The following is a 23,197-nucleotide window of genomic DNA, read 5'->3' as shown; positions in this document are numbered from 1 at the left end:
TGAATACAGGCTCTTCCACAGCACTGCTGAGCAAATCCTCCTGAGGAGCAGCTTCTGAAGACACTGGCAGTAGAATTCGTTTCAGGCTGCTGAGAGTATGCAGAGTCTCCTCACGGGGACAAGATGAAGTCCATCTCTGAGCCTGCATTGGAGGAAATTGAGGGAGTTGGCACTTGCAGGAGCCTACTGTATGTGGAGCTATTATTTCTCCTTCCAGGATACAGAGACTGGCTCAGATCCTCACATGACGCCTGTAACAAGTTTAATTCCAGAGGCTTCTGGCATCCACTCACGTTGAAGAGTTGTAACTGACTCAAATGAAACCCGTGTCCCTGGAAAGCTCTCCAAACAGTGCGTTGGCTTCTTGGTAGACCAGGCACTCACATGTCACCAGCACTACAGGAGGAAAGAGAAACTGAAGTCAGGCAAGTCACGCAACTCAGAGACGTCAATGGCAGGAGGCCAAGGACAGTGGGTGCTGAAAGCATGAGGGCATTGATCAGCCTGAGGACACATCACTCCAAGCAGCTCCTGAGACACTTCAGACTCAGACTGGTACTCCAGCTTCCATTTCACACCATCAGACACACATCCTGTGCCTTCCTCCCAGACAAACCTCGTACTGAGTGGCTCCGACCAGAGCCACTCCAGAGCACAGGATGTTGAGTGTATCTAAACAGGTCCCAAGTACAGGAAAAGAGCCAATGAAGTAGCAGAAAACCCTTCTGAATGACAGAGCCCTCAGCACCCCTCTCATTTCAGAGGAATCCAAGCTCAGAGAGCCAGCAGTGTGTTGGATTCCTGGGAAGGAATCACTTCCTCTACCCCTGTACACAGGTTCCTGGGGTGTGGCTCACCTACTGCTTACACAGGGCAGCTTTACAAACAATGCATGACAGGAAGTTAGCCCAAGGGGAGAATTACTGCTGATGATTAGCCACGGTGGAACTCACCGGGACACGGGGAGCAGTCAAAGGTCAACATAGCACTGCAGCCCTGGCAGGGGATGACCTGGCAGAACAGGTCTGCGTGAGGCCAGCACTGCTTGGAGCGACTGCTGAGGGGAGAACTCCCTCCAGATATTATCTCTGCCTGCTGCCAGAGGGCACGGTGTCAGCCTAAGGGTGGGATGGAACAGTGCTTGAACTCAGAGGATGAAGGTGGGAATACCATTCTGCTCCCCTGTACGTAGAGAGTTGCAGCTGCTGGCACTGCAGCGTTACTGCTTCAGAAGAACACAAACTGCACCTCTACAAACCTTCACAAACTATTCCCTGTCAGCAGCAGTTCTGCAGCCACAAACGTGACCGTCCTTCAGCCACAGCTCTCACTGTCGGCCCGGCCCCGGCAGCTTTTGGCCCCGCCAGCCGTTCAGTCCCACGTTTCAGCTCCACGTTTCAGCTCCGCGTCCCCGCCGTGCCCCGGCCCTACGAGCCAAGGGCCACGTGCGGTGCCCGATTCAACCCGACAGCAGCAGCCACGGTCCGGCAGCCCCCGATCTCTCGTGGAGCCCCGCGCTCGGGGTCCGAAGCCGCGCCCTTCCACCCAACGCGGTCAGCCGAGGCCGGGAGCGCTTTGTTACGGCCTACGGGACACCGCCCACGGGCGCGGCGAATCCGGGCAGGGCCGGGACCGGCGGCGACCTTCGCGCGCGCTGGCAGCGGCTGCCGGTGCGGAGGGGCGGGGCGGGGCGCTCACACCGCGAGCGGGGCGGTACGGCGCGGCCCGCGGCACGGAGGAGGCCGCGCTTCGTAACGCGGAAGCCGGTTAACGGTCCGCGGGCGGCTCGGGCCCGGCCCCGTCTCTCCGCTTCCTCCGCCGATCGCAGCGGGACGGAGATCGCGGTCGGGACCGGAGCGGGACGGCGGGGGAGGAGGAGGAGGAGCGCCGGGCCGGGCTGCTCGCGCACTCACCTGCCTCCACTGCCGCCGGGCCCGGCTCCGCCCCCGCCACGCACCGTGCGCGCCGCGCCTCCGCCCCGCGTGCGCTGACGTCATCACGTCTCTCGCGGGGCCGCGCACGCAGCGCCGCCGCAAACCTCCCTGTCGGCAGGGGGCGCCGCACGCCGCCGAAATGAGAGGCGAACTCGCACCGTGCCGTCACTTTATTGCCTCCCGTAACAGCGCGGCCGGACCGAGGCGCACCGAGCGGCCTCGTCACGCCCTCGTCCCGCCCGCAGCATCCGCCTCCGCTTCGCTGCCACGGCCCCGAGCCGCTCCCTCTGCCTGCACGAAGGCACTTGTCCCGCTCATCGCGCCCCAGGCTCGCACCGGAGCACATGCGGGGTCGGCCGGCTTCACGCCCGTCACTCCTGTTCTCTCGTGCTAGCGCTGCCTGGAGGATGGACCGGCAGGAATTTCACCGAAATGGCTCCCAGCTTAAGATGTAGCGGGGCCCAGCTTTGAAGCCCAGCAGCTGCTTGTACCTTAGCCAGGCAAGCTCGTGGAGAAGCTAACACAGCTGGGAGCAGCACTTGATGCTGTTGTCCCCATCCTCCCCCAGGGCCCTTGTACCAAAGCAGGGACATAAGGGACCTACAGCCCCCTCCAAAGCACCTCCCTACCAGTACGGGGCTTGAGGCTCTGAATGGCGCCAGCTCTGCAGGTGAGAAAGGACGAGGGCAGCAGCCCGGGAGGTGCCAAGGTGCTCCCGGGCCCCCTTGGCACTCTTCACAGCATGGGAGGGTGAGCGTATGACACCCAAGTGGTAGATCCTGTAGTTCTGCCCATGGTTGTTGTCCCAGTGGGTCTTCTGCCCACAGCGGAAGGAGATGCAGAACTCTGTGGCCTTGGAGGAGCTAGAGGGCTTGGGAAGGGAGAGCTCAAAGGAGAAGGTGTCCGTGTCTGCTGAGCCATACGTGCTATGCATGTACTGGCAGGAGATGTCGCGGAAGCTCTTCCAGCCGTCAAAGGTGATGCGAATGAGGACTTTCTTCTCATACTCAATGTTTCTGACCTTCACTGTCCCAGACAGGGCATGGTCCTGGATCAGGCAGCTCTCCAGGCAGACCAGGTTGCTGAGCAGGCGGCTGCGGAAGGTTGCATAGTCTGCAGAGGGTTGTGGGAAGTCCAGCACATACCTGCCTGCTTCTGAGTGCGAGTCCCGGAACCTGGGCCGGAAGCAGGTGAGGTCTGACAGGGCATGCTGCAAATCACAGAGGTCCTCCTCGATCTTTGAGAAGAATCGGACAGCTGTCAGCGAGAGCCCCTTCATGTCAGCAAATACCACCCTCTTCTTCTTCTGACTTTTGGAGCTCTTGGTGTTCTCCCTCCACTCAGGCTCATGATCTGCGCTCTGTTTCAGGTTCAGACAGGAGCGGAGCGGTTTGCGTCCCCGGCTGCTCCGGAGCTCCTCATAAGAATTCAGTAGCTTGCGAATAGGGGGTGAACGGCTCAGGCAGAGCCGCATGGCCAGGTCCACAGGCATAGCTGGGGGAGTGACAGCTCGCGTGCTATAGACCTGGAAAAGCCTAGAGGTGAAGAGGGGTCAGGCAATGAGCCCTGGCTGCCGGACAGCTGGGGCCGCAGCCCCGTTCCCAGCCCGCACCCTTCCCTCCGCCCGCCCCACCCGCGCTCACTCGCCGCAGCTCATCGCGTCCCGTCCGCTCCCTCCACCGGCGGCGCCGCGCGATCAATGGAGCCGTGGAAGCGCCCACGGCCGGGACACCCCACGGCTGTCGCGGCAGCCAATAGGCGTCGGGAACGCGCTCCGGATCGGCCAATGAGAGTCTGGGCTGCCTCTCCGCCCCTCCCCCCCAGCTCCTCCGGCACAGCGGCGCCGCCGCCCGCCCGTCCACGGCGGCTCCGCACGCTGGGAGCCCCGCAGCCGGACCGCCTGCCCCAGCCACGAGAAGCTACAGGAAGAAAAATTCGTTTCTCTTTAGCGTTGAGAGGTTTGAACTGTTTTCATGCGTCTCTCTTCAAGTGCTTACTCTGAAACAACTATTTCCACGGTGTCTAAAAGCACAGAAAATCCCAGACTCTGGACTCGCTCTGTATCACAGAACGGCCAGGGTTGGAAGGGACCTCAAGGATCACGAAGCTCCAACCCCCTGCCATACGCAGGGCCACCAACCTCCACATTCAACAGCAGCCCGGGCTGCCCAGGGCCCCATCCAACCTGGACTCCAACACCTCCAGGGATGGACGGGGCATCGCAGCCTCTCTGGCAGCTGTTCCAGCACCTCACTGCTCTCACAGCACAGAACTTCCCTCTGACATCCAACCTCCATCTCCCCTCCTTCAACTTCAAACCATTTCCCCTTGTCCTGCTGTCATCTCCCCTTTCCAAGAGTTGATTCCCCTTCTGCCTGCAGGCTCCCTTTAGGTCCTGCAGGCTGCCATGAGGTCACCCCGCAGCCTTCTTTACTCAAGCCCAGCTCCCTCACCCTGTCTTCATAGGTGCTTCGTATCAAAACCCAATTCAGAAGCTTCTTACCCCCCTGCACTGAAAAACAGGTCGCTGTGAAGTCCCTGACACTCACATTCAAAATCACCTTCACTGTTTAGCTCACATGTGACTCCTTGATAGAAAAGACTGTCACTTAAGTCAGATCACCCCTGCCCTGTACTACCTGCTAATCTCTCCAGAGCTGTCTAGCCATTTAGGTTAAGCAGACCTGATTTTTCCTGCTGACAGCACAGATCTTGATCAGCTCATGACACAACCCATCTATCAGTATTTATACACAGCTTTCCATTGCCACTGCTTCAGCACAATGCAAGATGCTGCTTCTCGCTCTGAAGGGGTGGAAGCAAACATGAGTTCTGTGTGTGGCTGGGAGAAGCCTGGAGTTCAGCCCTGACCTCAGTCCATAACATACATCAGGAAAAAAAAAAACAAAACAGAGAGCCAAAGCTGTACTCTCCCCTACAAGGCTGTGTGGCACTCAGGTCACTGCTGGTCAGACACCCCTGCATGGGGAGGAGCACAACAGAACACACTGGGGGTAACCAGGATCCAGATACACTTGTATGGCAGGGCCTGCAGGAAGGGGTGGTGGAGGACAAGCCACATTGTATTCACCCCCTGCAACAGCTAACTGTGGCTGCACCTGCCCAAATTCCAAACCCAAACAACATCTCCCAGAGGCATGGCAGCAAATTGACTTTTTTTTTTGCAGAACTCAAGGCTATTCCTCAGGTTTTCACAACCTGTCTGCTTCTGGACCTTTGACTATTCAACACCTTTCCAGCAGAATTTCCAACTGGTTCCTCGTATCAGCTTTAAGCCAGATATTTCTCAGTTCTGGGAAAGACTGTCACACAGCAGCAGCACAGCAGGGTGAGCCAGGGCAGTGAAAGAGAAGGCCCACATGAAAATATGCTTGGGTCTCCATGCACTGCTGTGATGGATTGCACAGCAGGAACTGCACAGGTTTCCATGTGTGGTCACATATAGTGCAGGCAATTTGTTAGTTCTCACCTGTTGCTTTCTGAGAACCATTCTTTCCTCACATTCTCTCAGGCTGACGGCATGCATTCCCCTTCAGTGACTTGAGGGAGTCAACAGTGACACGGAAAAGGGTTCCTACTAATTTAAGTACTTACTCCACATTTCTCCTGCCCTCAGGAGAGCAGATCCGGCTTAAACTGTGAAATCACAACTCACAACCAGTGCCTTCCCTGTGACCTCTTTCACCACCCATCCACTTTGCATTTAGAGCTTACTGCACAGCAAGCCCAAGTTATCAACACCTTGGAAGGAACAAAGAACAGGCATTGGATTGGACATTCCAGTCCAATCTCTACTGCAGCCCCTAGAGAAGCTGCTCCCACTCTCATCACAGGCACAGACTAAGGTGGATGAATGAGTCTTCCCCTCCATCTGAAAATACAAGCCAAAAGCACCTCTTCCTTGACAGAGTTGCAGATGTTTCCCCTTCCTCCAATGCAGATGAGGCAACAGAAGCACTGTGTCAGCAGTGAAACGTTATCCAGTCCCATCAGTATCTCAGGTATTCAGTCATGGAAGGACACAAAAAGCATTTTCAGATAGGCTGAAACTGAATCTCACTCTTAGCCTGACCGATTGCAGCCTAACAGCCATTCTGAAAAATCCTGCACAGCCTGCAGTAATTTTGCTGGCTCCAAGACTCCAGAGAGGAACCGTGCTCAAGGTATTCTAGGAAAAATCAGCTCTGGTGAAGATTTGGCTTCTAGAACAGGGCACGGGGGCCTGATGCTCACGTTGCAGCAGCCACGTGAGGTGCAGCAGCAGGGCAAGTACAAGCTGCCTGGACAACTGTTCAGCCAAACTAAATAGGGCTAAGGAGAAAGTCTTACAGACATTCTCCAAGCAGCTCTTCTAGAGCATGTTTTTGCAGCAGCAGATTAAGAATGACTTTGACTGAGAGCTTTGTCACCTCTGAGAGGCTGCCTGAGCTACAGGCATGAGCAGGGTACAATCCAAAGCCCTTTCTTCAGGGCCGGGCAGAGGTGTGTGCTACTGATTCCTAAGGATTAAACACAACTTCCTCTTAACGTCTATACTTAAAAAAAGAATCCACTTTATCTAAATGGATTCATTAGGAACACTACAAACCACACATGCAAAGCCACTCGCACTGCAAAATGCACTGCGTCACACCCTGCCTGCCTGGCAGTGAAAGGGGAGCATCAGAGCAGCACCAGCCTGTTCCCCACAGAGTATGGTGCAAGAAAGGCCCTGTCCTGAAGGAAAGTGAGCCTGTCTGTCCACACACCTGACAGGTACCAGGCTGTAACAGCAGGGAATTGGGAAATGCAGGGCAAAAGGAGCTTTTGCCCCATGTAATCAACAGGAAGGGACAGCTTGTCTCCCTTACCCCAGCATTTGTTTCAGCACAAAGTAACTGGGCAGTTTCCACCCTCAAAATTACAAAGCAGGGAATGCAGCAGAACCCCACATTCTCTGGAAAGAGGATCTTCAGAGCACACGCAGCAGAAAGCTGCTTTTATCCTGAGCCCATCATTACAGTTACTCCATTTTAGTGAAACTGGTCACAATTCTTAAACAAGGCATCCTACCAACCACACACACTGAAGCTTTCCAGAATATGCCCTCTGCCCTGTCACTTTGCACTTGCTGCTGTTGATCCAAGTTTCCCTGCACACGGGGCTGAATGCTCTGCTGCAGAAATCAAGGGCAGCATGCTGGCCTTAGAAGAAGTAATGTGAATAGCACACAAAGCACAGGAGGCAAGGCCAAAATCAAGACGATTTCTGTTCTCACTCTGCAGCAAAAGACTGCTCTAGGAAAGCCCTGCCAGACTTGTGCTCCGTTACCATTCCAAGCAGCATGAAAGCACAAGCTTACAGAATTCCTCAGAGCTCTTCTAGTCCTCAGCTGCTGATCATGCAGACCCTGTTTGCCCTGGAGTTCACTGACAAAGGCAGCCTCAAACCTGAGGATTAGCTGTAACCGTGTTGTAATCTCCCTGAAGCCTGTGAGCCCAAAGAAGGGGGTCAGAAAAGGCCAGAAAAGCAGGAAAGCCTTTTAATTCCCCTTGCAGGAGTTGATCAACATCCAGGAATTTCAAAAGGTGAAATGATAGCATTTAAATCTTCAGTGCAGAATCTGCTCTGATATTGGTTTTATGCAAAGCTTGTGCGTGTAACAATACAGTGGAATGAAATACAAATTGTACGTGGGCATCATCAAGACCCACTAAATGTGAATCAGTTGCTTGGTGAAGGTTTGTGACAAACCTACAAATGCTGTTTGACATTTCCAAAGCTTCCATCACAACTGTAATGAGTCACAGCCTGATCAGAGAAAACATGGATGCCCAGGGCTCCTGCAGGCACTCATTCTTTGGACCATGCAAGAAAAGCTACAATCAGCACAAAGGCCAGGAAGCAATTCCAAATCCAAGCCTACAGTGCAGGCAAATCTGAGATACCTGAAATGGCAAAGGTAGATGTTTTATGAGAACAGTGCTACTATTGCCAGAACACCAGGAAGAAATAAAATAATCAGTGTAACTTCTCTCTAGACAAGTTAGAAGGCATTGTGGACAACTGTGTCCACACTGGGACAGAAGCTGCTTTGTTCATGGCAAGAACAAAGTTGATTCCATCTGCAAGGTAAATTCTGCCTTGAGATGTTCTAAAGGACAGACCTGCTGCTTGGCCTGCATAACTATCCTTCAGAGCAGACAAACCGAATTCCTAAGCTCATGGCCATCTTCCAGGCAATACTTTGAGAAAGACAGAAGATAAAAACCTTGGTAAACTCTCCAACCTGCCTTCTTACTGCTGGTAACAAGCTGGAGTTAAGCACCTCTCACATGACCCTAGGGCTTTCCCCTGCTTGCTCACAACATTCTCTTTGCTCCGAGTTGCAGTTTCCATCCTTAATTTGCTCCTAATCCTTCCTGCTCCTCGCATGATAATCAAGATCTGCTCTGCCAGCAAATACCTTCATGTGTGTTCTTTGCTCAATGGATCATGTGGCAAAGGTGGCGCAGAAGAATCCCCCCAGTTCACCTCAGAGCAATTGGGCACTTGCACAACATCCAAGGTTGTACAGGCTGTGATGAGATCAAAGCTGATGGGGAAAGGTGGAGTTTACACAAGTTAACCACACCGTTCCATCAGCCAATTTTCACCTGATAGCCTAATTTAACAAACAACGCTAAACTGGGGCAAGAATGAACACACATATGTAAGGTTTAAAAAGTGTATCCTTGCATTTACAAAGGCATTATTATCTCTGAAGATAAGTGCTCTGTACACATCTGCTGTCAAACCAGTCTGAGATCTCAAGAAATGTTGTCTATGCTCATCCACCCCCTGGGACTCCAAAGGGACCATGGCAGGGCTCTGCCAAAGCCTTGTGAGTGCTGTGACTGCCCTCACTCAGCAAAGCTGGGAGAAAGGAGCCTGGCTGTATTCTAAGTGTGTCATAAGCAATCGAGATCTTGATTATATGGGGGTGGGGGGCAATAAGGCCCTTGGAAACACAGAGGGGAAGATGCCTTGTTCATTTACTTGAATCACAGAATGGTTTGGGTTGAAAAGGACCACGATGATCATTGAGTTTCAACCCCCTGCTGTGTGCAGGGTCACCAACCAGCAGCCCAGGCTGCCCAGAGCCACATCCAGCCTGGCCTCGAACACCTCCAGGGATGGGGCATCCACAACCCTTGGGCAACCTGTTCCAGTGCCTCACCACGCTCTGTGCGAAAAACTTCCTCCTAACATCCAACCTAAACCTTCCTTGTCTCACTTTAAAACCATTCTCCCTTGTGTTATCACAATCCACCCTTGTAAACAGCCATTTCCCTTCCTGTTTATACACTCCCCTCATATACTAGAAGGCCACAGTGAGGTCTCCCTGGAGCCTTCTCTTCTCCAAGCTAAACAACCCCAGTTCTCTCACCCTTTTCTCACAGGAGAGCTGCTCCAGCCCTCTGACCATCTCAGTGACCCTCCTCTGGACCCACACTAACATCTCCACATCCTTCCTGTACTGGGGTCCCAAGGCTTGGACGCAAAATGCTTTGAATGCTTTCAAAGATACACCTTCCAGCTCTGCTGCTACCCTCAGCCATCCCTCTCCAAGCCACACTGTGGGGCACCCAGCCCAGCCCTGCTCTGCCCCCCATCACCACCACCTGGGCCTGGGCCATGACCAGGAGGCAGCACGACCCCACCTCAGCGCTCACCACTCGCTCAGATGAGCTGCACTGCTCCTGAGGCCACCAGAGGGGCAATGGTCTTGTAGCGGATCAGGTGCTGTGAGCCCTCCTCCAGGTCGATGGTGTACTCTCTGAAAGAGGCAGGTGCAGGGTGTTAAGCTGCTTTTGTGAAACAAGTCCTGTTCGTATGCTCTGGGTGTGGAAGGACCACCTACCTCTGCTCATCAGTCTCTGGCTCAACCAGGATGTTCTCCTGCCTCTTCAGCACTCTCAAGAACACGAAAGAGTCCAGGTTGGGTTTCGGGACTGCAGATACAACAGATTCAGAGCACAGACTCAACACTCACTCTTGTTCCTCTGCAGAATGCTCAGTGAAGTAGTATTAGGGGCAGCAAATGCATTGCCAACAAAGAGAATGCCAGACGTTTCTGTTAAGAAGTAGTTTGCATTGAGCCAGCTTAAGAAAAAAGCAGATGGAGGTGGCAAGCATGAGCACAGAGCTTTCTCCACACCTCATTTGCAGTAATTTTCCTGAGTGCTTGTAGTCTGCCTGTACTCACCCGATTTTAGGAGGGCTACTTTCTGCAGGTTGGGTGGCATGTGCTTTAGGGCTACATTTTTCAGATAAGTCTCAGTGTTTGCCATGTACCTGAAGAAAAAAAACAATAAAACCCCACAACACTGGAGCATCCACTAATTAAGTCAAATGCAAATTTGCCTGGAGAGTATTTGCTCAAAAGTGCCAACAGGTGACACCTCCTGGTCATTTAGTTACAAGCAACCCACTGACAGAACTGGCTCAGATGCTAAGTATGCCACAGACTCAGAAAACTATTTCTTTCCTTGTCCATAAGGAAAGCTAAACACCTGAATCTTACTGCAACCTTGCCTAAGGCTTAAGAACTGTTCAGTATAACAAAAGGGCAAGTTCTGTACCCCATGCAAAGGGAGGGAGATGGACTGAAAGCCCACTTACTCCTTAGCAAAGGCAAACTCCTCTGGTGATAGAATGGAAGGCTCTCCTTTGGCTCGAGATTTCTCCTTCTCCAGCACATGTGGGAAAAACTTCTCTATCTGTCATTGGAAGAAAAGAAAAAAAGAAAGAAAAGATTAAATCCCAACTTTCCCGTAGTTCAGTGCCTAAAATCCACCAGACTTCCCTGACAAGCAATCCTCCCCTGAACAGTATAGAGTAAACACAGGCCTGCTCAAATACCTGCTGCTGACTTGGCAACACTATAGTCAGCTGGGGTCTTAAAGCTGCACAGATATATGTGTATGTGACAGGACCCAGGAGGATCACATACCTTGGCTTAGATTTAAAAAAACATGCCATTATAAAGGAACATCACAGCAATACTGTGAGTCTCCACAACAGAAAAGTGTGCCTATGGATTGAAATTCTTTGGGAAGAGATCATTAAAACAGGCTAGGAATCACTCCTAAAATAAACCTTTTCTATGCTCCATACAGCATTACCTTCACAAGTCTACATCTCAAGTAACTACTGAGCACATAACGGATCCTTTCAATCTCCATGCGATGGATGCTGACCTTCAAGTCTCCCTTCTTTGCTCGTTTTAGGTTTGCCTCCTGCAAAGAAAGGCAAAGGAAACTGAAAAGACTGAAATACCAAACAATTAAAACAAAAAAAAAAAGAGAGAAAGACGACCATTTGACACATAAGGAAAATAAAAACTGACTACATTTCCCAGTGCTCTCCTCAGGAACGAGCACTGCAAAGGCTCAGAAGCACATCCCCCATTTCCCCCCGCCCCGCAGCACACACCATGTGGTCCAGCTGCTCCACCACGCACTCAATGATCTCAGGCTTGCTCTCCAGCAGCTCGGGGGCAAATTTCTCGTTCAGCCAGGCCTAGGAGAAGGAACGCTGTGAGTAAAGGTGAAGAGAGCTCCTATCGTGCAGCGGGAGCCGGGACCCCGGCCCTGAGTCGCCCCTTTCCGCCCAGCGGGCCCACAGGCCTCGCCATCAGCCTCCCCGCGCCTTCCTCGGACAGCCGCAACTGCCGATCGTCTGAAAGGTCCCCAGGACGCCTCGACGCTCATCCCTGGACCGCACTACCTGCTCCAGGCTTCGGATGAGCTGTAGAGGGGTGAGCACCAGCTCCTCGCTACCATCATCCGAGTCCGGCTCCTCACCGCCCGCTGCCGCCATCCCAACAGCCGCAGCTGCAATTCGCAGGCGCGCCGCGTGACCCCGGATGTTCTTCTCTCCACAGGCGCTCAGTGTGACCCGGATGTTCCTCACTGTGCCGGCGCGCCGTGTGACCCGGATGTTTTCCACTGCGCCGGCGCGAAGAGCAAGAAAATGGCGGCCGCGGGGCGTGGTGAGGTGCAGCTGCGCTCGGCCTTATGAACGGGCTTTTACCCAGTCTCGCGCTACGAAGAGAAGGCGTTTCAGAAACAGCGCTACTGAACATGACACAGACACAGTTTAAGAAAAGATTTACTGATCCATTAGTACTTCTGCCAGTATTGCAACAGACATGAAAGGCAACCACTGTTACATTTTAGAAAAAACAAGTTTTTTCTAATTTGTGAGAATATTCAATCTCAAAAAAGAAAACAAACAAACAAACAGAACCCAGTGGCTGAGGAACAAGCCTGGAATTTCAGACGCGGTAGCACCTACAGCACCACCAAAAGCCAAAAACATCACTTCTGTACAATTTCTCAGTTTCTAAGTTCTTGAAATCCTTCCACAGTTGGATAATGGCACTCAGAACTGAAATCCAAACATCCTTTCCTTAAGGAACCGTGCTTTTAGGTATTGCTGAGGAATGTTAATGCACAAACATACGAAATAATGCACAGCTCTACTTCTCAATAGTGTGCCAGCAGACAAGAGTTAAGAAACCATCTCACACAACAGCTAAGTTTGTCGAATCAGCATTTTCCTCTAAGTTACAATAAATTCATAAAGAAACAGTTTTACACTTCACATATTAATCAGAATAGGGAAAGAGTTACGTTTATTGGTTCGGCATCCATTTTATTGTACTTCCTGTTTTATCCATGAATGGACTCCCTCTTCTGATCAGCACTGACAGACACAATAACAGCACATACACAGCAGTAGAAAAAACACTCAGAATAAAGTCCAGCTATTCCTCCCTCTCTTCTAGGAATAACCAAAACATTAAAACAAGAAACTCTTTGCCTTCTAGTTTTCCACAAGAATCAGCACACAATGCTTTAAAATGCTCGTTGCCTTGAGTCACTTCTCACCAGGAAGAGGCACCACGTATCCCCTCAGTGAAATACTGAACCTGAGGGAAAGCCTTTCTTCTGGAAAATTCCATTCTGACTTGTAGGTTTCCAAAGCCCAATCGACGTACGGAAAGGTTTAAGAAGTAGGGAGGAACTGCACCACATTTACATGACTAGACTTCTGTCGGGCCAAAGCAGTTCTGTCAGAAGAGCACACAGCTTCACCACTTCTGGTTTTTCTTGAGAAACGTAAGAGAGATCTCACTGCTCAATAATTTGCCACAAAATGTATGCTGACCAGCTGGGTCACACCACGTGGAGTAGTTTTAGGAAGTCAGTCCCTGTAGAAAATGGCACTGTGGATCTGGCAGCAGAAAGAGGAATGATGCTCTAAAGTAGGAGGTAGGGGAACTGATACATCAAGTCCACTGTTGAGCTGTCTGCTAGAAAAGAAGTTACATGTCAGAATTGATTTCCAGGTAAAATAGAATCATAGAATTACTCAGGGCTTCTTAACATGGGTTATGGCCTTGATTTCATAGATGCTTGAAACACAAAACCTTTTAAAACTTGCTTGCCACAAGATACCTCTAAAAACATTCAAAAAGAAAAGCTGCATCTTTCACAGCAGTACAGGAAGAACAGTTGCTAGCACAGTGCCACCAATGATTTTCTTAAGTATTTCTTCATCTCTTACATTATCAATCTGAAATTTGTTTAGAAAACCAAAATAAGCATTTAAATAGTGCTTTGTTTTAAAGTCGAGATTGAAGAGCAAAGTCTTATATTTGTGTGCTCAGAAACTTATGCCAGAAAACCTTTGTGGAAATAGAAAAAAAAAAAAAAAATCAAAAGATCCTTTAAATACAGAAAGCCATTTTGGGCTTAACATAGTGCAAGTTAAGTTTATGCATATTTTACCAAACTCAAATCTTGACTGTTTAAAGTTAAATCTGCTATTCTTTGAAGTGGCTTCATGTTTGGTAGCATAAAATTAATCATATATATGGCTACACATTCAGAAAACCTACACCACCCAAGACTTCAGTAGAAAGCCACTGATAACACACAGAAGTTGAATAAATATTCTGTTTCAGCTGGAGAAAGTCTACCAGTCTGAGCACAAAAAAGGAAAGTTGAAGGAAAGGAAGGTTGGCATCTACTGTGATGCTGATAAGTACCTGAGACTCCACAGTTTTATCTTCCACTGCTCATGCCTCTGTCTTCATAAATGGTAATTTCAATCTGCATAGAAAGGCTGTTAGGGAAATATACTATAAGAAGTTTACAAAAACACAAGTGAAAAATCATTAGGATATCAGAACTTTTGATCTTTCTGCTTCATAGCTGTTTTTTCCAAGATTAATTTCAGAGCTATAAAGCAAACAGAACAGCACATCTGCCTTGTCAGATGAGACCAGTCACCTATGCAGCTCAGGACTGTCCCAACAACAAGAACACAAAATTCTGCACACAAAGAGCTTGTGAACCTTGCCATCTTCTCCAAGATCTCAGGAAAAGCTACACAACAGACAGAAGTATAAATATCTGACTAAAGAGCAGCACATAGCTGAGAGTGACCAAACTGATCATGTATTCTGCAGTATCACAGACAAAGCATGACGAGAGGATGCCATGTTAACAGAGACACAGGTTGCATATTGTAGACTGACAAATTAGGAAATAATCTTAGAAACCACACAAGGATACAACTCTTAGTCCTCTTTCAATGGGGTCGGTCAGAAGGAGGCCCTGAGGAGCATAGATCTTCTCATTCTGTTCCTGAATGAACTTGGCAATTTTCTTTAGAACCTGATAGCAGAACAGCACAGAAGTTTATTAAATCAGGGTTCTTAATTAGGTTTCCCTATCTTAGAGCCATAGATCAGCAATACCACAAATATAACAACATTAGGAGAATACAGCATGAGACCACTAGAGACAGAAACTGCATTATTCCTCAATATACAGAAAATGTTACACTGCTCATGTATCAGACAGACTTGCCACAGCATCAGAATCACAGAATGGCCAGAGTTGGAAGGGACCTCAAGGATCACGGATCTCCAACCCCCTGCCACATGCAGGGCCACCAACCTCCACATTTCACACCAGCCCAGACTGCCCAGGGCCCCATCCAACCTGGCCTTGAACACCTCCAGGGATGGACGGGGCATCACAGCCTCTCTGGCAGCTGTTCCAGCACCTCACTGCTCTCACAGCACAGAACTTCCCTCTGATATCCAGCCTCAATCTCCCCTCCCTCAATTCAAACCATTTCCCCTTGTCCTGCTGTTATCTCCCCTTTCCAAGAGTTGACTCCCCTCCTGCCTGCAGGCTCCCTTCAGGCACTGCAGGCTGCACTGAGGTCACCCCGCAGCCTTCTTTTCTCCATGCTGAACAAGCCCAGCTCCCTCAGCCTGTCTTTGTAGTGGAGGTGCTGCAGCCCTCTTATCTTTGTGGCTCTCCTCTGTTATGTCACCTTGCAGTAAGATCTAGAGTCTATGTGGAATTTATACAGTGATGGTGCAAGTCACAGAAAACCTACCAGGACATAAATCACCTGAAGTCTGGAGGATACAGTTCCTTTTAAGAAGGAAGGAAAACAAAACAAACCTACCTTTTCATAATGCGTTTCCATGCACAAGAAGATAGTATAGGCAGTCAGACAGGCCAGACACCCCTCAAGGTACGACTGGCCCCCAAGTTTCTCAGCTTCAGCATAAAGGTTATTCAGTGTTCGGACAGTCTCTTCAAACTGCTGCCTATCAATCTGAAAGAGAAATGAGATTTAGCCATCACACCTTTCACACTCCAGAACTCATCAATATCTTCCAATAACAGCCTTCACTTATTTCCACTTTCTCTGTCTTTCCTCACAGAAATTGACATTTTAAACAGCTGCTGCATTTAGAGCAAAGTCCAGAGGATGCTGTGAGTTACAGACCTCGAACTTCTTGTCAAAAATCTGCCCAGATCAAGTGTGAATGCCAACACAACCTGAACGCACAGCAGTTAAATAACAACCGACTGCAATTCCAAAACCGATAATAACCACCGACTGCAGTTAAATAACAACCGACTGCAGTGGAAAAACAGCAAAAGCAGCTTACTTCATACACAACGGGCAGCTAGACTAAAAAAAAGAGCACGAAAAAGCAAACCAGGCAGCTCCAGAGATCAGCAGTAACTCCCCGCTGGCCGCTCAGACAAACTCCATAAAGCGACACAAAGCACAAAGGCGGGGCAGCACGAATAAAGCGCGGTTATCCGCTTTACCCGGTTCTCCAGCTCGGCCGGGAACTTGCTCTGGAATTGGCAGCGGGTCCCACCGCTGTAATCTCGCTGGATGAACACTTTGCCCGACACGGGCGCTTGCTGCGGCCTCATCGCACCGCGGCCGCCTCGCTCCGCTCCCGCGGGCGCCGCCGCTCGCTTTAGGCTACTCGCAAAGGCGTCCGGTGAGCTCCGGGCCGGGACAAAGGCGGAAGCGACGTTGTGCGCATGCGCCGCAGCCTCATCGGGCCCAGAGAGTGGCAGCGCGCATGCGCCCGCACCACCACGAAACATAATGGCGAGCTCACGCATGAGCACTCGCTGCCCGCTTCCTATTGGCTGCGCGGAGATTCCTCCACCAATCACAACTGAGGCACTGCTCTCGTGACCTCTGCCAACGCCCCGCACGGATGGCGCCGCTCTGGTGCACACCCCTTAACATAAGCTGGCATGGTACGGCCCTGCTCCCCCTGCCTCGAAATCACGTGGCACAGCCCGGCCCCGCCCACTCCTGGCCACGTCCAATCCCGGGCCCCGCTCACTCCCGGCCACGTCTAATCCCGGGCCCCGCCCTCTCCTGGCACCGCCCACTCCCGGTCCCGCGAATGCGCACGTGTGCGCTGAGCTGCGGGCTGCGAGGCGGGATGAAAACGGTCGTGGAATTTTACTCTGCGGTAATAAATGCTGTTTTGTTTTGTTTTTTACCAATTAAAAATGCCGTGGAAAAAAAAATGGAAGGCAAAGTTAATTCAAACATTATCTGTGCGAGGGCATTTGTAATTCCAGATGTGGGTCATAGAATGAGGCTCCAGCACCAGGGTTCAGAGACGGTCAGTGCCCCAGCTGCAGGACATGGCCTTGTTGGGTGCTGGGTGTCACCATGGGACACACGTTCATGTTTTGCATGCAGGACAGTGGCATTCCTCCACCATGCCTGTATTCATTATTTTAAAATATAATACAGCAAAGAGTTGCCAAGCTTTCTTGCTGCATTCCTCCATGCTGTAAATAGCCTTGAGCTACTGTCTGCATCCTACACCACATAATTTTAAAGATATATTTTTGTGTTTGGGTTTTGCCTTTGTCTAGGAGGCTTTGGGAGGGCTGTGGGCAGGGATGCACACAGATTGCATAAAGGACACAGCTGGAGGAAGCTGGGGCCACCCCAGGAGTTTCAAGCCTTCCTCCAATCCTATGTTTATTAGCATTTGCAATTTTCCATTTTGCACGTTGGCCTCGTCAGTCTGTTCTATTCACATCACATCAGAGTGTGGTGCCGGGCTGTCCTTTCTCTGCAAGAGAACTTTTGATGACCAGGATGTATTCAGTGTGGAGCAGCAGGAAACATTAACCCTTAATCCTCAGCTGGGAGCAACAGAGTCCATTGGGACACTGGGACTGCCCATTGCCATGTCCTGTGCACAGCAGGATGCCAGCACTGCACACCAGCGACAGCTGGAACTGCATGGACCCTGCCTCATAAGCAGGGAGAACACAGCCTTGCTTTTCTAGCAAAGCAGTTTTGGATTTGGATTTCTGTTGGCTGATGCAAGGTGACTTCAGCCCTCCATGGGGAGGTGGGTTGTAGCTGTTGTGCCTGGCTTGGAGTTTGGTACAAAGGCTTGCAGCTGTTGGGTAGCATGGGTGGCTGAGGCTTGTGAGGCCCCGTGCTGCCCCTCTCCCACAGGCTGGAATTATTTACAAAGGGAGCAGAGTTCTGATCAAAGCAGGCAAAATGTGTATATACTGAGGTCGACTGGAAGCTGAAACTAGATGAACTCAGGCCTTAATGGAAGGGCTGAGGCAACATGCTGGTGGTCAGGAGCATTCTCCATCGCTCCTAATCTCCAAAGCCCCAAGTGCTGGGCAGGAGTGCTGCATGGCCTCTGATCTGTAGGGTTCAATGCCTTGCAGAGATTTATGAAGCATTTGTTGTCCCCTGCCAACCACGCCACAAATCAACACAGAGGAAACAAATACAAGAATGATTTATTTTGTTTAGTTTTAACAGAGCATAATAAGCAGACGCCATGTCATGCTCCAAACAAAACTAACAATTTTGCAATGATAAAAGCCAGTAAACAGGGCTGTCACTGTCCCCAGCACAAAGCCCAGGGGTGGCAGCTGAGGAAGAGGCACCCGTCTGGCCGGGAGGAGGGCTCTTCTTTGTGCTAAGCAGTTTGCAAATGTGATAATGACACCCTTAATTTGCTCAGGGAGGAGATAAAAATAAAATAAATAAAAATAAGAACAGAAATCTGTCTGAATGGTGAGTGTCCCAGGAACCTGGGTATCAGCTGCTGTGATCTCTCTGCCTCCCCCCATAGGAACAGCCTGAACTAATTAACCCTCTAGCACTCCATAATGAAGACTAATAAACACCTAATGGGTTTGCTTGAACAAACAACCCCTGCTCCTTCTTGCAGGAAGCGCCCGGTCAGTTGGAGCAGCGTGGGGACAAAGTGTGACATGGGCTGAGCCCCATTCCTGCAGCCCTCGCCTGCCTGAAGTGCTCTCAGGAATGATCTGCTTAAAAATGCTGCACCAGATGGAGTGCGTTTCCTTAACCTTTAGCTGCTTGCAATGTGAAAGCAGTTAAGATCGTGATGTTAAAATTTTCTCAGATGTTTTATGCGCATATAAAATATTCTAGAAGAATGTGCTTTTGAATGCAAACTTTGATCCAACTACGATTTTACTGGAGTTTATAGAAACAAAAGATATATATTTTCAGGGTGTCTGGATCTTCACGTAAAGATATCCGCTGCTGAGCTTTTGGAATAAAAAGTTGGCAAACGCTGTGACCAGAGGGAACCTCCTGGGTTTGCTGTGCTGAACCTGGAAATGGTAACCATGTAATGTGTCTCTTTCTGAAAGATCCATTCACTCTTTTAGTGTTTTATGACACCAAGCATAAGCACGAGGAGCTTTTCACAATTTCAACAGCTTATTCTGATCCACCATCTTTCAATCGTAGGTTAAAATTGCATAGCGAGCGTGCACGAAATATTAAAGAAAAGTAACGCATTGTCTCAGTAAGGGGCAGAAACTGGGTCTGCCAGGCTCAAGACCTTGGTGTTTCCATGGCCTGCACCTTGGGGTGAGGAGGAGAAATGCAGGAGGAGCTGTTTGCCAACCCCTGGCATGTCCCAGGCTGCTGTGTTCCCACGGGACACTGAGCACACGTGGGCAGGAGGAGGTTCCTATGCCCCAGGGAGGCAATTTGAACCTGTGCTGCTGGGTACCGCACTGAGTGTTACACAGAAAAATCAAGAGGGAGGAACAGGACTTGTGTTTGTTGGTGGTAAATCAAACCAGCTGCGATCCACAGGCTGCTGGATCCACAGATCCTTCCTGTGAGAAACACCAAACGTTGTTGCTGTTCCCCTTCGCTTGGTGTTGGGCTGCTGGGTGCATCCGAGGGGCTGCTGGGACCCATTGGGGCCTCCTCCATCCTGATGCGACACAGAGCAGCACCTGGGCTGCAGGAAGGGACTGGAGGACTCAGGAACAAAGGAGCCTTTCAGGCCACCTAATGCTGTATGGATCCGAGAGGACAAAATGAATTTACAGGCATGGCTCAGATTGGGAGATATGCTCGCAAAGGCAATTTGTTTCATTTTATAGGCCTGAAAGATTCTACGTCGGGGCTCCCTGTATGGTTTGAATTAAGTTCGGAGAGTGGCATTTTGGAGAGCAGTTTGGAGGGGTTTTCAAGGCAGTGAAATGTCTGTCGTTGAGCAGGAGCCACGCAACGCTTTTGCAGTGCTTTCCAGCCAAATAATCCACGCCTGCTCCCAAAAACGAAAATGATGAATACCTGAAAACAGAGGTATCTGCCTGTATTATTTTGGAATGAGGTTCCACGCACCTACTAATGGAGCAAGCGAGAAGTTTGAAGGCTGCTGCGTTAAAAAGAAGAGCTTTTTCTCCTGCCGCTTTGCATCCGCGCTGCCAGCAACGCATCTCCCGCTTGCGACGCTGCCATCTGAGACCGGACCCCTCGTCGGGACGGGCGATCCCTGCTGCCCTCCGCCTTCGTTAGCTCTTAATCACCGCCGGGCGAGGGCAGTTCTCCCGAAGGAGGCTCCATTCAGGGCTTTCAGAAAACGGGGTCAGACGTGTCTTCTGACCTGCGACCTGCCGCTTCCCCCCTCGCTGTAATTATCTAATGCCGCGCTCTCCCTGCCAAGTACAATGAAACAATTTGTCACTTCGATTGTCTGTCAGTCAACACTGGGGCCTTTTCAACAGGCCAACACATGTTTTTTGAGAGCTTGTCAGCAAGGGCTGTCTGGCCAGGCACATAACCGTGGAAAATGGAACCTTTGTTAATTCTGGTTCTTAGAAAAGTAAATCCATTCACTTGCTTTTTTTTTTTTTTTTCTCCAAGCTTTCAGCTTGGAATTTGCACAAGAAGCTGAATTGCCCCTGATCCCTAAATGATTGGTCAGAGGATTTGCATGAGGAAGCAGAAATTAATTATTCTTTTCTTTTTATTTTCTGTAATTGTGTGTTTAGAAATGAGATTACATTCTGCAGCCGCACGAGGGGCTGGGGAGGGGGGTTGCTTGGGAGGGGGGGGGAAACCGCTTTGCATTTGTTTAGCGCCTCGGAGTTAAGATCACCTAATCGCTTCAAGCATTTCCTCGGATTCCCTCTTTTTTTTCTTCCTGCTTTAACGACCAAACAAAGGTTGTGCTGCTTTTCGGGGAACTTCGACGGCGAATGTCGGCGTTCATCGCCCCGTCCGTGCACTGCGAGGTTCGGGATGATTCGGGGCCGTTTCGCATCCCCAGTTCCGTTGCCTGCAGATCCGAAGTTCCGAAGCTCCTCTCCCACCGCAGAAGTAAAATACGGCGTGGAACCACAGCACAGCCACTCCATTGAGGGCTCTGCTTGCTTGGCTAATAGCAATAATTCAAAACAGATGAGCCCAAGGCTGTACTCTGCGTATCCCGATCTGCCCTGACCCCTGGCACTCACTGAAAGTTACCTTGAGACTCGCCAGAGCTCCTCCTGCCTTCTGTGAGGGTTATTTATTGCAAAGTCATAAATGTTTGCTATAGATTTTCTCCATCAATCTAGAAAATGACTCGGGTTAGAAAAAAAAATTATGGACTTGGATTTGGGGCTCGTGTTTCTCGGGTAGGGGAGAAGAATTCGGATCTCCATTGTTCAGAGCTGCACAACTCTGGGCTCTGCTGCTGTGTTAATTAATTCCCTTCTGCAAACGGTTTGAAATGCACAGTGTAGCAGAGAAGGGAAGAGGTTCTCCTTTACTTCTGTCTTAAAATCTTCCATAAAACTATTTATGGGAGAAGGAAAAGTCTGTTTTCTTCTCATCCTTCCGGGACACACTGCAATTAAGAAAATTGAAATCTGGAGGCTGCTGTGGCCCAGAAAACCCACCTCAAACCAACACCTCCCAGCTGGGTTGCAGTAGGGCTGGGGGGAGCATCCACCTCCTCCCTGCACCCCAGGCACTGCTGCCCTGGGCCATGGCCAGCACGTTTTCCCACCCCTTTTAGGAGGCAAGGGAGCAGGGCTGCTGCTGCCCTTCAGGCACTTCTCTGCAAAATTGAAAAGCTTTTATTCAAGAAAGTTGAGCAAGACCTCGGCTTCCAGGATGATCTGGAAGTTCCTCAGTGAAGTGGATTCAAGCACTGCTGGATTTGACACTGGGGCTAATGAGCTGCTGTCTTCGGAGGTTATGGCTAACAGTTTGATCTGACTGCATTTTTTTGTTGTTTCAAAATTATTTGTGGCAGCTGTGCTTGCCCATGTGCAAGCAGGCCCAAGATAGAGAATCTGCCTCAGCTCAGAGCAGTTCTGTGCTGCATTCATGCGTGGCTCAGTTTCCACCACCACGGACCAGGACAGAAGATGGATGCAGGGGTGGCAACGCGGATGCCAGAGCAGTTGCTGCTGCTATTCATGGCACAACCTGCTCTCCCATGTCTGTCTGTCCATCCGTCCAAAGCCTCTTGAAAAGCTTTGCGTGAATGAGCTGACCCAGCTTTGTTTCTGCTGCCCCGCTTTGCCCTTTACCCTTTGGCCTTTGCCCAGCAGTGTGGTCAAGGAGGCAGGGTTTGGCCACAGATCACTGCACAGCTGGACAGATGATCCCACAGCAGCACAATGAAACTGTGGTGCAGCTCCTGGGGCTCGCTCTACACCACTGCAGGATTTATCTCCTGCTTGCTTTCTCTTCTCTCATGCACCTCTTTCCATCCCTGCCCCAACGTGTGCCACGGAGCTGAAAAGGTGTGTGGTTGGTGGCTGGGTCTGCTGACACTGGGACATGTGGTCGCAGGGGCATGGGGGGGTTCTGGTGCGGATGGATCTGTGCTGGGTAAGGTGCAGAAATCTGACAGTGAGAGCATGACAACAGGAGCTATTTGTTCGATCAATGATTTACCAGATGTGTACACTGTACTAAAGGCTTGTAAACATGCTTTAATGGCCAGCTGTAAATCCAGACGGTAGCAGTGCCAACTCCAACTCCATTGGACACGTCTCAGAACAGCAGCATAAGGGCCCTGAATCACTTTGTTATAGGCCCTGTCAGCTCTGCAATTGTGCATGTAAATCAAAGAGCCAATGTCCTTAGGTCAAAATTATTTGGATGTCAGGAGAGGTTTTATGGCCACAGCTTTTCCCTTTCTGGGTTCCCTGCAGTTTCATGTCTTCCACGAATCACATCTCCAGAACATCAGGTTTCTGTCCGAGTGCCCCGAGTGCAGGGCTGTGTTTTCCCTGACTGGGTTGGAAGTCTCCTTTGTTAATCACTGAAGCAGAGCATCATTAGTGAGAAGTGCAGAATGTACACAAAGAAGAACTTGCCAAATTACTAATAAGCAGAAACTCCATCCATCTTAATGAGATGGGGTTAAGAAAATAGCAACCTAGAATATACACAATGGAGCCTTTCCATGCTGTTTGTTTATCCATGTTAGAAAGTAGTTCAGAGCTCCATCTCTTGTAGTTCAGCTTAGAGAGGCTGAAGCACAGTTTCCAAACCACAGGCTGCTGGTTGCTCTTGCAAATCATCAAGCATGAGAAAGA

General features: G+C 50.3%; 3 protein-coding genes across 4 annotated transcripts; all 3 read right to left on the bottom strand.

Annotated features, from left to right (window-relative positions):
• Nucleotides 1–2,089: 2,089 nt before the first annotated feature.
• On the bottom strand, nt 2,090–3,426 carry LOC128089973 (protein phosphatase 1 regulatory subunit 3C-B-like). The gene has a single exon (XM_052701881.1). It carries the CDS (start codon nt 3,424–3,426, stop codon nt 2,560–2,562), a length of 867 nt encoding a protein of 288 aa, XP_052557841.1. The 3' UTR covers nt 2,090–2,559.
• A 6,223-nt stretch (nt 3,427–9,649) lies between these two features.
• Nucleotides 9,650–11,848, bottom strand: GINS4 (GINS complex subunit 4). The gene is made up of 7 exons (XM_052701885.1): nt 11,706–11,848; nt 11,412–11,498; nt 11,102–11,215; nt 10,599–10,696; nt 10,183–10,271; nt 9,838–9,928; nt 9,650–9,753 (listed from the first exon to the last, which is right to left on the bottom strand). Exons 1-7 carry the CDS (start codon nt 11,796–11,798, stop codon nt 9,657–9,659), a joined length of 669 nt encoding a protein of 222 aa, XP_052557845.1. The 5' UTR covers nt 11,799–11,848; the 3' UTR covers nt 9,650–9,656.
• Nucleotides 11,849–12,071: 223 nt separating this feature from the next.
• Nucleotides 12,072–16,355, bottom strand: GOLGA7 (golgin A7). 2 transcript variants are annotated; one of them, XM_052701888.1, is made up of 5 exons: nt 16,133–16,355; nt 15,474–15,626; nt 14,564–14,665; nt 14,035–14,098; nt 12,072–13,296 (listed from the first exon to the last, which is right to left on the bottom strand). In XM_052701888.1, exons 1-4 carry the CDS (start codon nt 16,241–16,243, stop codon nt 14,051–14,053), a joined length of 414 nt encoding a protein of 137 aa, XP_052557848.1. In that variant the 5' UTR covers nt 16,244–16,355; the 3' UTR covers nt 12,072–13,296; nt 14,035–14,050. The 2 variants fall into 2 exon arrangements, with proteins under 2 accessions (XP_052557848.1, XP_052557847.1); XM_052701887.1 differs by having other exon boundaries at nt 12,072–13,293; nt 16,133–16,354.
• Between the last annotated feature and the right edge of the window lie 6,842 nt (nt 16,356–23,197).

The sequence above is a fragment of the Tympanuchus pallidicinctus genome, unplaced genomic scaffold (genome assembly GCF_026119805.1).
Source record: "Tympanuchus pallidicinctus isolate F22 unplaced genomic scaffold, pur_lepc_1.0 scaffold41, whole genome shotgun sequence".
NCBI classification, from domain to species: Eukaryota; Metazoa; Chordata; class Aves; order Galliformes; family Phasianidae; genus Tympanuchus; species Tympanuchus pallidicinctus.
Note: the sequence above shows the minus strand (reverse complement) of the source record. Positions and strands in the feature narration are given on the sequence as shown.

Bases quoted from the DNA above. Each gene is read 5' to 3' on its own strand.
- LOC128089973 (XM_052701881.1), bottom strand. From the start codon at position 3,426: ATGCCTGTGGACCTGGCCATGCGGCTCTGCCTGAGCCGTTCACCCCCT.
- GOLGA7 (XM_052701888.1), bottom strand. From the start codon at position 16,243: ATGAGGCCGCAGCAAGCGCCCGTGTCGGGCAAAGTGTTCATCCAGCGA. The intron at 14,666-15,473 runs GTAGGTTTGTTT...TTCTGCTATCAG, and splicing joins TGGAAACGCATTATGAAAAG to GTTCTAAAGAAAATTGCCAA. The intron at 14,099-14,563 runs GTATCCTTGTGT...CTTTCTATGCAG, and splicing joins TTGAAAGAGGACTAAGAGTT to ATTGAAATTACCATTTATGA.
- GINS4 (XM_052701885.1), bottom strand. From the start codon at position 11,798: ATGGCGGCAGCGGGCGGTGAGGAGCCGGACTCGGATGATGGTAGCGAG. The intron at 10,272-10,598 runs GTAAGTGGGCTT...TTTTTTCTTCAG, and splicing joins GAGTTTGCCTTTGCTAAGGA to GTACATGGCAAACACTGAGA. The intron at 9,929-10,182 runs GTGAGTACAGGC...TTGTATCTGCAG, and splicing joins AGTAGCCCTCCTAAAATCGG to TCCCGAAACCCAACCTGGAC.